Source organism: Schistocerca piceifrons, chromosome 1, assembly GCF_021461385.2.
Source record: "Schistocerca piceifrons isolate TAMUIC-IGC-003096 chromosome 1, iqSchPice1.1, whole genome shotgun sequence".
Lineage (NCBI taxonomy): Eukaryota > Metazoa > Arthropoda > Insecta > Orthoptera > Acrididae > Schistocerca > Schistocerca piceifrons.
In genome coordinates this window covers 619,548,151-619,563,168 of record NC_060138.1, presented here as the reverse complement: position 1 = coordinate 619,563,168, position 15,018 = coordinate 619,548,151, and the positions used below count along the sequence as shown (strand labels likewise).

Here is a 15,018-nt window from a genome sequence, read left to right as displayed (position 1 = left end):
AGAACTGGAATTTTTTGTGGATACTTCAAAATCCCTATTCGTCTTCCAAAATATTAAAAATACTCCATACAACCAGGTCTTGGCCCTACTACAATCTATCTAAGGGCACTCTCGCTTAGCAGCCTAGCACCATCCTGTCACCATCGTGTCCCTGCACAATCCCACAAGCAATGCTACAGCATCAGTGTGCCTGTATGCCATTCAACACATCCTCTATATGGTGGGTAGTAGTCTACTCCATTTCATATTGTTGTAATCTTCTAGAATGTAGAAATGCAAAAAAGCTTGATGTCTAATTATACGTGCACAAAAGAAGGTACCTTCATATTTACATATCAGAATTATTGTTCCATTATATTACAAGCGTATAGTGGTACTGAAAAGGATTGTAAGATCAAAAGATTTGTTGAAGGAACAGTTTTTTTTTTCTTTGTTTGTGCAATTCAAAAATTTGGTGCCCCCCCCCCCCCCCCCATTGTGTTTGTGTCTGGGGATGGAGTTGGGAGAGAAGAGGAGTGGGATCCAGATTGAATGGGAATGGGTTGTTATGAGTACCTGTTGAAGTTGGTCAGATTGGCTCTTCAACTGGATGCTGAAGCATGTGCTTGGACACAATTTAGAAGTGGTCATTATACGGATGATTGGTATTCATACTTGTATAAAAAGCCATAATATGGCAGCAAAACTGATACATTACATGGCTGTTTCGACAGGTGCTCAGGTATTACTGGCTGGGATAGGGTATAGCAGTGAAATACCTGGAACAGCATGTGCTGAGTGGGTGCACAACACAGGACTTGTTCATAAACGTTTCATACGAATATCACCTAAAATTCAAATTAGACGACAGACACAGCACAAAGTATGAGTGGGTGGCAGAATACCACTTTTAGGTGGGTACAAAAACATTTGGGGGGGGGGGGATATTCCTCTTGTCAGGGAAATGGTTTATTTATTTTAATCCATGCTGTTATGTATAATGAGTTTGTGTCAGGTTAGAGCATGTTTGACAGTAGGAGCACGAACAGATGTAAGATGAGAGATCTATTAAGTATCAGGTATGGAGAGCCTTGGCAAGGCATTTGATGTATTCAAATATGTGTTGCTACTAATTTAAAAAAAAATGCATTATTAACGTCAATTGAAGTAACATGAAAAATTATAGTGCCTTCTTTTTAAATGAAATATATCAAAAACATGTTATTTCAGATATTCCACTGGAACAACAGTTATATGAAACCACATATGCTAGTGCAGCTGCTGACTTGAAAAGAATTCACACTGCAGGTAAGAGAAAGTTTAGACTATTCCAGTTGATTACATGTGGTATTATAGACACCACAGCATAATACTGTAATAATTATTACTTTGAAATAAGATGTCTTTTGTCAAATACCATAGTCTTTAATTTACTCTCAGACTGGTTGCTGCTATTTAGATATTTTTTTATGCTATTGAGCCATAGTTAGTTGTTGTAATGGTTTTACAACTGTACTGTGCTGTATGTTGATACTGAAAGTGTGACAGTTCTGTGGTACAATCTACTTACCTTTTTTTTATGCTCCATGGATCCTATAATCTCTAGCTATGATATGGAACAGGTCAGTACAGTACATCTCACCACAAAAGATGACAACATGCTGATATAATTTACATGATTTCTTATGTGCCTTTTTTCACATGTAAACAGTGTTTCACACAAAAGTATGTTCTGTTCAATATCTCTCCCCCCCCCCCCCCCCCCCTACACACATGCACAAACACAAATTCATACGAACTATATTCTGGTCAGAGTCTCTCTCTCTCTCTCTCTCTCTCTCTCTCTCTGTTTCCTCTAAAACACACACATTCATACAGCTAAACATTCCAAAATTCTTCTATGGATTAGATGAAGTTTTAAGTTAATTACACTGCTTATTCAAATTCTTTGTATCACTAGGCTGAAGTTCAATGATTTTTACTGTTGAATACCTTACCCCTCCCTCTCCTCTGTACCACATTAAGGCTGAGTGATGGATAATGCAGATAATTTCACCTAGCATTATATTTAGAAATGCAACAGCTGTTTTCGCGCTGTGATTGGCTGTTGACAACATATTACATTAGGGAGTGAATATATTGTGAGGCAATTATTAGTATGCCCATCTGTTTAAAGAGCTGTCCATAAGAGGTTCTATAGTGGACACAACACATTAGTCTTATTACACACTGTTAGGCAACTAATAGTTTTTACTTAATGACAAGTTAGCCAGAATAGGATGCCATGCCATAAGACATTAAGAATGAAAACAGTTAAGCAACTTTTTGTCATTTTCATCTCCAATATCTCATATTATCCATTAAGCAGAATTTGCAGAACTTAGACATTTAATATCTGTACACATGACTTTCAATTCAGGTTGTTACCAACATATTCATCTACGTGTTTAGACCATACTGTTTCATTTATTCCCCCATGTATTATTTCTAATTGCGTCGTCAGGCCCTGCACAGTATTGAATTGCGTGTACTGTGTTTTATCTAAACTCAATGACAATAAATTTACAGAGAGCTAGTAATCAATTTTTAAGAACATGTTATATCCATTCTTAGGTTTCGAAGCTACGTCATCAGACTCCATTATAATACTTGCATCACCGGCAGAGAGAACTTTTTCTGCTTCTTGGATATACAACAGAACATCATTTATATTATAATGACCCTCCCTTGGCCACAAGAAAAATTATCAAGTATTCCTGATAAGAGCAAAAAGAACAAAAAGACAGGCAGCCTCGAAACTTTCTGCTGCAACATTAATTTTAACTACTGTTTCCTAATCTTACCAGGTCGTCTTTCCTTCCTAGTATTAAATGATTTAAATAAATCTGTCCTTTGATGTTACTTTTTAATTTGAAAATTGAAATTGACCTTTTCATAAAAAATAATGTAATTAGTGCTGTGGATCTTAATTACTGTCTTCTTGGCTGAAAAAGAGTACATTATTAATTTTTCAGTAATGTGTGGCTTCTCCGGAGCGCAGTCGAGTACACTCAGGGTTAAAGTTCTTCTTAGCAGCCAGTCTAAGAAACAGGAACAACTATGATTGTGTTGGTAGGGCAAGTTCCACAAATTTTCACTTTTCACAAAATAGAATCTGTTCATTCCTAAAGACCATGATATTAAACAGGGATCACACAGTACTACCTAGCATTCAAAATCCTAAGTCTTCTGCTTGCTTGCACTTTGTATCGTAATTACTAGGAGAAGAAAGATGAGCATAATATTCACTTCAAAAATGAGAAAAATTTTACCTTTTACGAGAAAAATTATTACTTCATAAAAAAGGTGGGAATTTACGGAGATGGGACCTGGATAAACTGACTAAACCAGAGGTTGTACAGAGTTTCAGGGAGAGCATAAGGGAACAATTAACAGCAGTGGGGGAAAGAAGTACAGCAGAAAAAGAATGGGTAGCTCTGAGGGATGTAGTAGTGAAGGCAGCAGAGGATCAAGTAGGTAAAAAGATGAGGGGTAGTAGAAATCCTTGGGTAACAGAAGAAATATTGAATTTAATTGATGAAAGGAGGAAACATAAAAATGCAGTAAATGAAGCAGGCAAAAAGGAATACAAACGTCTCAAAAAATGGCTAAGCAGGGATGGCTAGAGGACAAATGTAAGGATGTAGAGGCTTATCTCACTACGGGTAAGATAGATACTGCCTACAGGAAAATTAAAGAGACCTTTGAAGAAAAGAGAATCACTTGTATGAATATCAAGAGCTCAGATGGAAACCCAGTCCTAACCAAAGAAGGGAAAGCAGAAAGGTGGAAGGAATATATAGAGGGTCTATACAAGGGCGATGTACTTGAGGACAATATTATAGAAATGGAAGAGGAGGTAGATGAAGATGAAATGGGAGATACGATACTGCGTGAAGAGTTTGACAGACCACTGAAAGACCTAAGTCGAAACAAGGCTCCAGGAGAAGACAACATTCCATTAGAACTACTGACGCCCTTGGGAGAGCCAGTCCTGACAAAACTCTACCATCTGGTGAGCAAGATGTATAAGACAGGTGAAATACCCTCAGGCTTCAAGAAGAATATAATAATTCCAATCCCAAAGAAAGCAGGTGTTGACAGATGTGAAAATTACCGAACTATCAGTTTAATAAGTCACCGCTGCAAAATACTAACGCAAATTCTTTACAGACGATTGGAAAAACTGGTAGAAGCCGACCTCGGGGAAGATCAGTTTGGATTCCGTAGAAGTATTGGAACACGTGAGGCAGTACTGACCTTACGACTTATCTTAGAAGAAAGATTTAAGGAAAGGCAAACCTACGTTTCTGGCATTTGTAGACTTAGAGAAAGCTTTTGACAATGTTGACTGGAATACTCCCTTTCAAATTCTAAAGGTGGCAGGGGTAAAATACAGGGAGCGAAAGGCTATTTACAATTTGTACAGAAACCAGATGGCAGTTATAAGAGTCGAGGGACATGAAAGGGAAGCAGTGGTTGGGAAGGGAGTGAGACAGGGTTGTAGCCTCTCCCCGATGTTATTCAATCTGTATATTGAACAAGCAGTAAAGGAAAGAAAAGAAAAATTCGGAGTAGGTATTAAAATCCATGGAGAAGAAATAAAAACTTTGAAGTTCGCCGATGACATTGTAATTCTGTCAGAGACAGCAAAGGACTTGGAAGAGCAGTTGTACGGAATGGACAGTGTCTTGAAAGGAGGATATAAGAAGAACATCAACAAAAGCAAAACGAGGATAATGGAATGTAGTCGAATTAAGTCGGGTGATGCCGAGGGAATTTGATTACGAAATGAGACACTTAAAGTAGTAAAGGAGTTTTGCTATTTGGGGAGCAAAATAACTGATGATGGTCGAATTAGAGAGGATATAAAATGTAGACTGGCAATGGCAAGGAAAGCGTTTCTGAAGAAGAGAAATTTGTTAACATCGAGTATAGATTTAAGTGTCAGGAAGTCGTTTCTAAAAGTATTTGTATGGAGTGCAGCCATGTATGGAAGAGAATAGAAGCTTTCGAAATGTGGTGCTACAGAAGAATGCTGAAGATTAGATGGGTAGATCACATAACTAATGAGGAGGTATTGAATAGAATTGGGGAGAAGAGGAGTTTGTGGCACAACTTAACGATAAGAAGGGACCGGTTGCTAGACATGTTCTGAGGCATCAAGGGATCACAAATTTAGCATTGGATGGCAGTGTGGAGGGTAAAAATCGTAGAGGGAGACCAAGAGATGAATACACTAAGCAGATTCAGAAGGATGTAGGTTGCAGTAGGTACTGGGAGATGAAGAAACTTGCACAGAATAGGGTAGCATGGAGAGCTGCGTCAAACCAGTCTCAGGACTGAAGACCACCACAACAACAACATCAACAACAAAAACGTTCTTCTCAGTGCTCAACTATTACAGTATATATTCATCTTCTTACAAGAGCATATACTGACAAAAATTAATATTTTCTTATATCTCGCAGCAATGGCTGCTGTCGTCTCTTTTTTTAACAATAGAAGTACAAGTTCTTTGAAATATGTCCTTCTGTAGTCAAGTCTAACTCGGGGGGGGAGGGGGGGGGGGGGGGGTCATGGAATATACAAGTGTGTTAAAAATCACGGAACGCTAACAAGCCAATGATGTTATTTACAATGCTGCGCTCTCGCAGATGAAAGCGATAATTCAGGTTATGAAGTGATACTATAATATACACAGGGAATTCAGAAAGTAAGTTATATGGGTGTCTCAGGAGGAATGTTCTATATCCAGGATATAACAGGAATGATCATTCAAAGCAAAAATGTCTAGTAAACTTGGGTTTTAAAACGCATAATTTAAGAGCTATGAGCACTTCTTCATCTTAAATACTGTGATCCAAATTTCTTCTGTTGCTAGCTCTTTGCTTTCCATATTTTGGGATGTCTTATGGGCCAAAATAAGAAAAAAAGTCAGGTAAAAATGGGCTGTAAAATCGATATCTTAAGAGTTACGAGCACTTGTTCAGTGAAGAGATGTGTTTAACAGAGAAGATGAACAAGTGCTCACAGCTCTTACGACACGCACTTTATAGCTCATGATTACTGGTTTTTTTTTTCCTTATTTTTCTCCATACTACCGCTTCTCAAAATATGGAAAGCAAAGAGCTTGCAGTAGAAGAGGTTCCTTTCACAGTATTAAAGATGAAGAAATGCTGACAGTTCATAAGTTATGCATTTTAGAGTCCACGTTTACTAAGACTTTCCTGCTTAGAATGAACGTTCCTGTTATATCCCTGAATACTGACAATTTTTCCTGGGACAATCTCTATGTTGTCACATCCTAACACCATTGCACAAAGAGTGGCACATTTTCATAAGCAAGTACATGTTCTGAATACCTGCAAACACAGTTTAGCTGTGGTATGGATAACAGGTGCGTCATAGTGTGTGTTTGACATGGGGCAGCAACTGGGAAACCTACTCTAAAAGCTGAACTACATGGGACAATACAATTCTTGTGGGTAAAACATCTAAATGGCACACTGATTTATGGTGAAATTCTGGTCACATATGGCCTAAATGCAATGTCATATCCAGTGTTAGTGAAATGGAGCCCACAATTTGATCAAAGCCGTACAGACATGGGTGATGTTGATCGGGAAGCCCAGATCTTGAATCGTACGATCTCCTCCTTTTTGGCAAGCTGAAAGAACATCAGGGAAAGAGAGTTTCTGATGATGAGGATCTTCACATAGCAGTTCTCAAATGGTTCTGTGATCAAGAAGTGGATATCTATTGTTAAGGAACCAAACAGTTGGTGGAACCTTTTGACTATTGTTTACAGAAATTTGTGACTATGCTGACAATAATGTCATCTATCTGAGTGCTTTGAAGTGTATTTCAGAAGTTGATAAAATTTATTTGACCTGCCATAAGAACGTGTCACTTACTTTTTGAAGTTCCCTCTTATAATAAGAACAAGAGCAGACTCAATATTGATCCCTGTGGTATACATATAGTCACTATTTCCCATTCTGAAAATGCTGTTTCATCATGTGCACACCCCGAGTTTCTTAAATCAACATTCTGCACCCTTCTAGTTAGGATGAAAACTAGTTACCATCAAGACCTCTGACTGTGTAACATTTGAGCTGCTTGTTAAAATTACTGTGGACTAAATGCTTTTGACAGGTTACAGAAAATAGCAGCTGGCAATATTTTGTCATTTAAATTGAGTGTAATCAGATTTGTGAACTGAAAAAATAGTGTGTTCTGTGGAGACATCATTTGTAAATCTAAATTGAGAATGGCTATGTATCTTATTTTAAAAGAACTGTGTTATGGTTCTCAATATTCATCTTATTACCTTTCCTGTAAAGGGGTCTGACAACAGCATAAATCATTCTCTGAAATTTAAAACTTTCCCATCATGTAGATTGTTTCACAAAATTTTGGACGAACTTCTGGATGTCAATAACTTCCTGCTATGACATTTTGGTGCAGATATTTCAAGCCATCTTCAAACATGTACCAACGAAAATACACTGAGCTCCCCTCTTTAAAACTGCACTGACATATGTGCATTGTACCCAGTTATCACTGTACATGCATTGCTACAGCACATGTGCATCTCATGCAAGTTTGGGCACTACTGTGAGTGCCCTCTGTGACAAAAGCCCATCTCATCCACATCAGACTGTATTCACACGGTAAAATGCAGAATTATGCTGGCTACACAGATCATGAAGTTTATCTATAACAAGATTCCATGCATTATCTAACTGAAAACCACTGTCTCGATTGATGCGGTCCTCAGACAGTTGTTTTTCCACTGATTCATTGATAAAAGAGCTTGAAGAGTTTGTAAGTATGAGGCGCAATTTTTTTTTAAATTGTATTTCACCGAACGGTCCAGTACAAATACAGCATTATGCAATAGTGGATTTGCTCACTTGATGTTCCACGATGCCCTCTTAAACAGTGTGCGTTGCTTGACCTATATATGACATGCCACACTTACACGGAATCTTATAAACACCTGCCTTGTAAAGCTCTAACTCATTAATTTCAGCAGGTGCGGAGTGCTACAAACATATACATGGCATAAGAGAATGAGGCTTTCAAGACAGCAAACCAACCGCCCTGTACTGAAAATAGGCAGAGTACTCAGAAAACGTAAGATTACATTGTTCTTTCATTCTCTATCAAAAATCTCAGCACTTCTGGGTTCAGTCAAAGATGACTTAGAGCTGTACAAGACAGATTCCATGTGAGTATGGCAAATTGTATAAAGGGCAAATGATAAACACTTTTCAGGAGTGCATCACTGAACACTGGAGCATACTCGCCTCCTCCAAGCTAGCAAATCTACTGTCACAGAACACTACACATTTCTACTGGTCATTTGATGAAATAAAGACACAAAAATTTTGAACTTTCAAACCTTCTGAACACTATTATCAATGAACCATTGAAACAGAACTGTCTGAGGACCTTATCAGTCAGGATGACAGTTCCCAGTTACATAATGTATGGAATCCTGATATAGGAAAACTTGGTGTTCTGCAATTTTACCATGTGAAAACAATCAATCTGATACCAGAAAGCTGAGCTTTCATCACGGAGGATGCTCACAGCAGTGCACAGACTTACAGCATATGTGCATGTGCTCTAGCAGTACATGCATAGTGACAACTGAGCATACCACATATGCAGTTTTAAACAGGGGAGCTCAGTGTAGTTTCATCAGTACACACCTGAAGATGACCTGAAGGCTGTGCAATGAAATATAGTGGCAACAATGATCCTGTATTTTACCTGAAATTTGATGTTAACATTTTTGCAGTCTGTCTGAAAATACTTCCTACAATAGTGATGTGTTGCACACGTGAATAAAAAAATGCATTTATATACAGAGCACAGTTTTAGTACTTGTGATATAGTCAACTCATTAAGAGCTTTAATTTTGAGGAAGTTAACTACACTCTTAATTTCTTGTAGATCTTAGAGTTGTCATAATTCAACTTTATGTATGAAAAAATGCTTCTTACATATATTTTATTGCTTTATTCCATGGACTATCTGTACTAATCTTATGAGTTAACTCAGTGTAGTGATTATTTAATATACTGGCTTTGATAATAGAGGCCTCACATTTTTAACTGATTTCCTGCTTTCTCTTTTTAACTACTGCCCATACAGATTTATTTTTACTTAATGAATCATTGATTCGAGATTTTACATACAGATTTTTTCAATTTTTAATCACTTTCCTTAAGGCAGCATAGTATTTCTCACAATATGAAATCAGTACTACTTCTATATTTGCCCTAACCTTTTCAAACAATTTCCTTTTCTTCACAAAATATTTTGATTCAATTCGTAAACCACGTTTTTCTGATATATTATTAGTAATGTACTTCATTGCTTTATTGGGAAAGCAGCTATTAAAGATTGATGGAAAACCATCTATAAATAAATTAAATTTGGAATTCACATTTGACCCATTATATAAAAACCTCCAGTCTGGCAAAGAGTTCTCGGGCTTCCAGCCGGGTGGCGGTGTCTTCAAACTGCGATGTTTCAACGAGTGACATACTCGTCATCTTCTGGTGAATGCGGATGCCGGTCCCTTTATACCTGCGGCGTGCCCCCCACCACCTGGCCGCACGAGGCTGGATCCAGAGGAGCCGGCGGGTGGGGTGGAGGGGGAAGCGGGTGCACCATTCGTGTCTCCGTCAGAGCATTCCGGTCGCGTCTTGTGAGCTGGACAGTTCTTGGTGCGCTCCTGGCATATTGCAGCTAATGCTGGATTCCAGGCCGCGCTCACTTGATAACCTTCGTCCCTGTTCACAAGATTCTCATTGATCCGTATTTCTATTGATTCTTTATGATGCTGTCCCAATAGCTCCTGGCTCGGCACAGCACCCTGGTGTTCTCGAAATCAAAGGTGTGGTTTTCTTTGATGCTATGTTCTGCTATACCAGATTTCTCTATCTGTCCAAGTCGGACATGCCTGGTGTGTTCCTCACACCTTTTCGAGATGCAGCGCTGCGTTTGTCCAATGTACTGTACACCACATTCGCAGGCAATGCTGTATATACCAGGTGTGTTGAGTTTGAGTGGGTCTTTAGCTGAGCCCAGCAGCTCTTTCGTCTTCGGCGGTGGTCGGAAGATGGTGTTTATGTTTGATTTTCTCAGTAGCCTCCCGATTTTGGCTGATATGGGCCCCAAATATGGAAGAAAGGTGAGTCTCTTGTTAACTTCCTCTTCCTCTTCTTCCTCTTCATGAAATTTGTCAGCCTGTCTCCTCTTGAAGGCCCTACCAATCTGTGTTTCACTGTATACTGAATGGCCCAGCGTGCCACCCGCTTTCTTCCTGATCAGTATGTCCAGGAATGGAATACAGCTGTTCTCTTCTACTTCCATCGTGAAGGTGATATTCTCATGTATGCCGTTTAGGTGGTCCATAAACTCCTCCAGTGCCTGCCTGCCATGCTGCCAAATCACGAAAGTGTCATCAAGTGTCAGCAGTTTGTAGTGCCACCTCCTCAAAGTGTTCCATATAAGATTCGCGGTCCCTAGAGCAAGGGGACATCCAATGGCCACTCCATCCACTTGTTCATAATGCTCTCCATTGCACTTGAAATAGGCGATTGTAAGTGCATATTCAAAGAGCTTCACTGTTTCAGGCTCGAAGTGCTGATTAAGGAGTGTCAAGGCGTCTTGTAGAGGTACTTTCGTGAACAAGGAGGTGACGTCAAAGCTCACGAGTAGGTCATCTCTCTGTGTTCAGGTGTCCTTCAGTATTCTTACAAAATCTGCAGAGTTTTTCACATGACGACTGCAGTGTCCCACCAGTGGTTTTAATAGTGTCACCAGGTTTTTGGCCATTCCATAACTGTGCGAGTTGATAGTGTCCAGAATCGGCAGTAGAGAGGTATTTAGGAAAAACGGGTAGAGTGAAACACGGATTGGTAGGGCCTTCAAGAGGAGACAGGCTGACAAATTTCAGGAAGAGAAAGAAGAGGAAGAGGAAGTTAACAAGAGACTCACCTTTCTTCCATATTTGGGGCCCATATCAGCCAAAATCGGGAGGCTACTGAGAAAATCAAACATAAATACTGTCTTCCGACTACCGCCGTAGACGAAAGAGATGCTGGGCTCAGCTAAAGACCCACTTAAACTCAACACACCTGGTATATACAGCATTGCCTGCGAATGTGGTGTACAGTACATTGGACAAACGCAGCGCTGCATCTCGAAAAGGTGTGAGGAACACACCAGGCATGTCCGACTTGGACAGATAGAGAAATCTGCTATAGTGGAACATAGCATCAAAGAAAACCACACCTTTGATTTCGAGAACACCAGGGTGCTGTGCCGAGCCGGGAGCTATTGGGACAGCGTCATTAAAGAATCAATAGAAATACGGGTCCACGAAATTCTTGTGAACAGGGATGAAGGTTATAAACTGAGCGCGGCCTGGAATCCAGCATTAGCCGCAATACACCAGGAACACACCAAGAACCGTCCAGCTCACGAGACGCGACCGGTATGCTCTGACGGAGACACGAACGGTGCACCCACTTCCCCCTCCATCCCGCTCACCGGCTCCTCTGGATCCAGCCTCCTGCGGCCAGGTGGTGGGGGGCGCGCCGCAGGTATAAAGGGACCAGCATCCGCAAAGTCTTGGCACTTCGCCAGAAGATGACGAGTATGTCACTCGTCGAAACATCGCAGTTTGAAGACACCGCCACCCGGCTGGAAGCCCGAGAACTCTTCACCAGATGTTTACACCGGGAAAGCATACATTCACAAACCTCCAGTATGTTTCCTGTAAGACTGCCTTGATAATTTCTGCTGTCTATTCAGTAAGTCCTCTAGGTGTTGTCCCTGATACCACTTCATTGAAATCAGATAACTTGATAAATATTAACTACAGAAAACATTTTTCACAATTTTTCCTTTCATTTTAATCTTCCAGAAAATTAATATTAAAATCTCCACAGGTTATCATTTGTTTTCTGAGAGATGTAATGAAGACTCACATTTTTACAACATTATTTGAAAGCTTCCCAGTGTGAATCCAGACATTGTAGCAATTATAAATGATTTTTCTGGTAGCAGCGATTCAGATGTGCAGGCTTCCAATTGATGATCTAAGCAGGAACTACTGGTATCAACCGATTTGAACTCAGTTTAAGAAAACATGAGCTAGAGTCAGTGACACAGGGGGTCATTTAGAGATGGGCCAACACATCCGGAATGGAAAAGACGGGATTAGGAAGTCAGCTTTGGCAGGAAGGGACCATCCCAGTGTTTACCTTAAGTAAATTAAGAAAGTCATGAAAAATCTAAATCTAGCTTATCACTTATCCCATAGCATGGAGTATATCATACAGATAACTGAGGAGGTAGAGAGTACACACGGTTGAAGAAAAGAAGGGAAAGAAGATCATTACAGAGCACAGGCTAAGACGCTACAAAAATGGGAAAGAAAATTGACCATGTACATTTCAAATGAATGAACACCCTGGCATTCTCCTTAATCAGTTTAGAGAAATCATTGACAACATTAACCTGGATAGCCAGAGGATTTCAATTTGCTCCTCATATTGTGGGTCCAATGACTTAACTGCTGTAGCACCTCGCTTAGTCTGGTTTGGAAAGTAACACAGAAATGTAAAATTGTTTCAAACTAATTGAAAACCTGGTGTTTAAAACAGAATCAGCACCTACTGGCACTCATGGTCGAAAACAGGTAACCTTCCAATTATTAGCACAGCACTGATAAGATGCAAATTCTGACACTTGGCATAAGGGGTTAATTCCTGCACAGTTGAACAAAATATAATCCAATTAGCTGATGAGTTAGAGAAATTATAACAAATTAAGATTTATCACAGTGCATTCTTTCATAAAAGATGTATCACCAATGTACATTTACTCGTATTTTTCCCTTCTCTCTTGTTACTCCCTCTATCTCTAGCTCCAATCTCTATGAGTTCAGTGTTTCACTTTTAACCTCAATTAAAATTAAAATTACACTGTATTCTATGACAAAAAGTTAGAGCATCGTCTAATTCTTTTGTCAATTGTTTTGAAAATTCATTAAATTAGTTACATATTTGTTTTCATGGCCCTTCCCATCACTAGAGCAAGAGCCTGAAAAGTGTGAGACAGACCTCGGAGATCAATGTAGTGGATCAACTGTAAGATCTCTCATCTCTCCATCAATATACATACTGCATGGTTTAAACTGTGGAGATATGCTGAAGGTGTGTAAAACTTACTTATTTCAAAATACTAGAAAATTCTTAAGAGAGCTAGATGAGTAATTCTTTCTTTTTTCTTTTTCAACTGCAAGTGATATAATAATAGAAATGAACTATAATTTTGAAATAGAATTTTCTAATTATTCGGATAATACTGCATTCACAATTTTTTCTTTTTAATTTTGTGGTACATCATGACTTTTTTGTGGTTAAATTTCTCAACAACATTTTTGTCTCATGAGATTCATTTAAAATCCATTTTATTTGTTTCAGAGTGTGTTGCATTTTGCTGATATTTGCAGTGGTGTTGCCACATGTAATTCACTGATGATATTTTGACATAACTGCATTGCCAATTGCAATTTATTACTGTTCCCTAAAGACATTTACCTCCAAACAGTGATGTGTAATCTAAATTACACATTTTTATACACTGGTTACAGTTCAAGTCACTACAATTACAGCCTAAATTGCAGTTATGCATTTGCTATGACTAGTTCAGGGGAACACTTTGAGTCACTGTTGTTCAGAGTCCAAACTAACAGAATTCTGGACAGCAGCACTTGTAAACTGATATTTTCCCGAGGTGAGATGCCTTTCACTAATTAAGGCTGTTACTGCAAAGTACTTTAAGCATGAAAATTAATTCCATTACAACTTAAACTCCAGGTAAATACTAGTCTTATATGTGTGTTAAAATACTGATTTACAATCAGTAATGTTGCTGTGACACACAGGGCTCACTACAGCTTCACTATATGTTGTGTGGCTACCCAATACCAAAAATTTCACGTTTCCACAAATTTTCTTGGAGACCATCAGAGAAACATCTGTCTTTATCTTGTTAAAAGATGAGTAATAGTAACTGTTTCTGTAGAGTAAATGGCAGAAAACATAACATAATGTGTGTGTGTGTGTGTGTGTGTGTGTGTGTGTGTGTGTGTGTGTAAGTGGATGAGCATCCAGAAAATGGAAGAGAGTAATATTGACAGCAGCATTCAGTACACTTCTGATTTTGAGCCATCCACCAACACACATACACACACACACACACACACACACACACACACACACACTCTTTCTGATCAAAATGTATCTGGACACCACTCAGTGGACTTTAGCACGGGGTCTTGAACTCTGCTGACAAAATTTTCAGTGAAGTATCTGAATGTCTGTGGAGAAATGGCAGCCCATTCTTCCCCATGATATGAAACCAGAGAAGGTAGTGACGTTGGCATATGCATCTTCTGGGTCAACAGTAGAAGGGTCCTGAATGTTACTGTCAATATTACTCATTTTCCTTTGTCTGGACACTCATCCACTTGGTGACAGCAATGCTATTTTTTGTGACACTACATCTTCAACAGCCACTTACGAACTCTTTATACAGTGACAAAGATTTTTTATAATGTCTTTCTGCTCAAGTATATGCCTTTCATACCGGAAGCCAAGTCCAAAAAATTTTGTTTCTTCATTATTTAATTGTTTGGTATTGTTTTACCCACAAGATAAGAATTTTAAAATTATTCACTCCACAAAAATGGTTCAAATGGCTCTGAGCACTATGGGACTTAACATCTGTGGTGATCAGTCCCCTAGAACTTAGAACTACTTAAACCTAACTAACCTAAGGACATCACACATATCCATGACCGAGGCAGGATTCGAACTGCGACTGTAGCAGTCACGCAGTTCCAGACTGAAGCGCCTAGAACCGCACGGCCACATCAGCTGGCTATTCAGTCCACAGAATTTC

General features: G+C 39.1%; 1 protein-coding gene across 1 annotated transcript in view; it reads left to right on the top strand.

Moving 5' to 3' along the window:
• The window catches only part of LOC124804254 (EF-hand domain-containing family member B-like), a 128,146-nt gene that overhangs the window by 108,847 nt on the left and 4,281 nt on the right, over positions 1–15,018 (top strand). The window contains exons 6-7 of the mRNA XM_047264738.1: positions 1,210–1,287; positions 13,144–13,265. Coding sequence (XP_047120694.1) covers positions 1,210–1,287; positions 13,144–13,265 — 200 coding nt within the window. The remainder of the gene's footprint in view (positions 1–1,209; positions 1,288–13,143; positions 13,266–15,018) is intronic.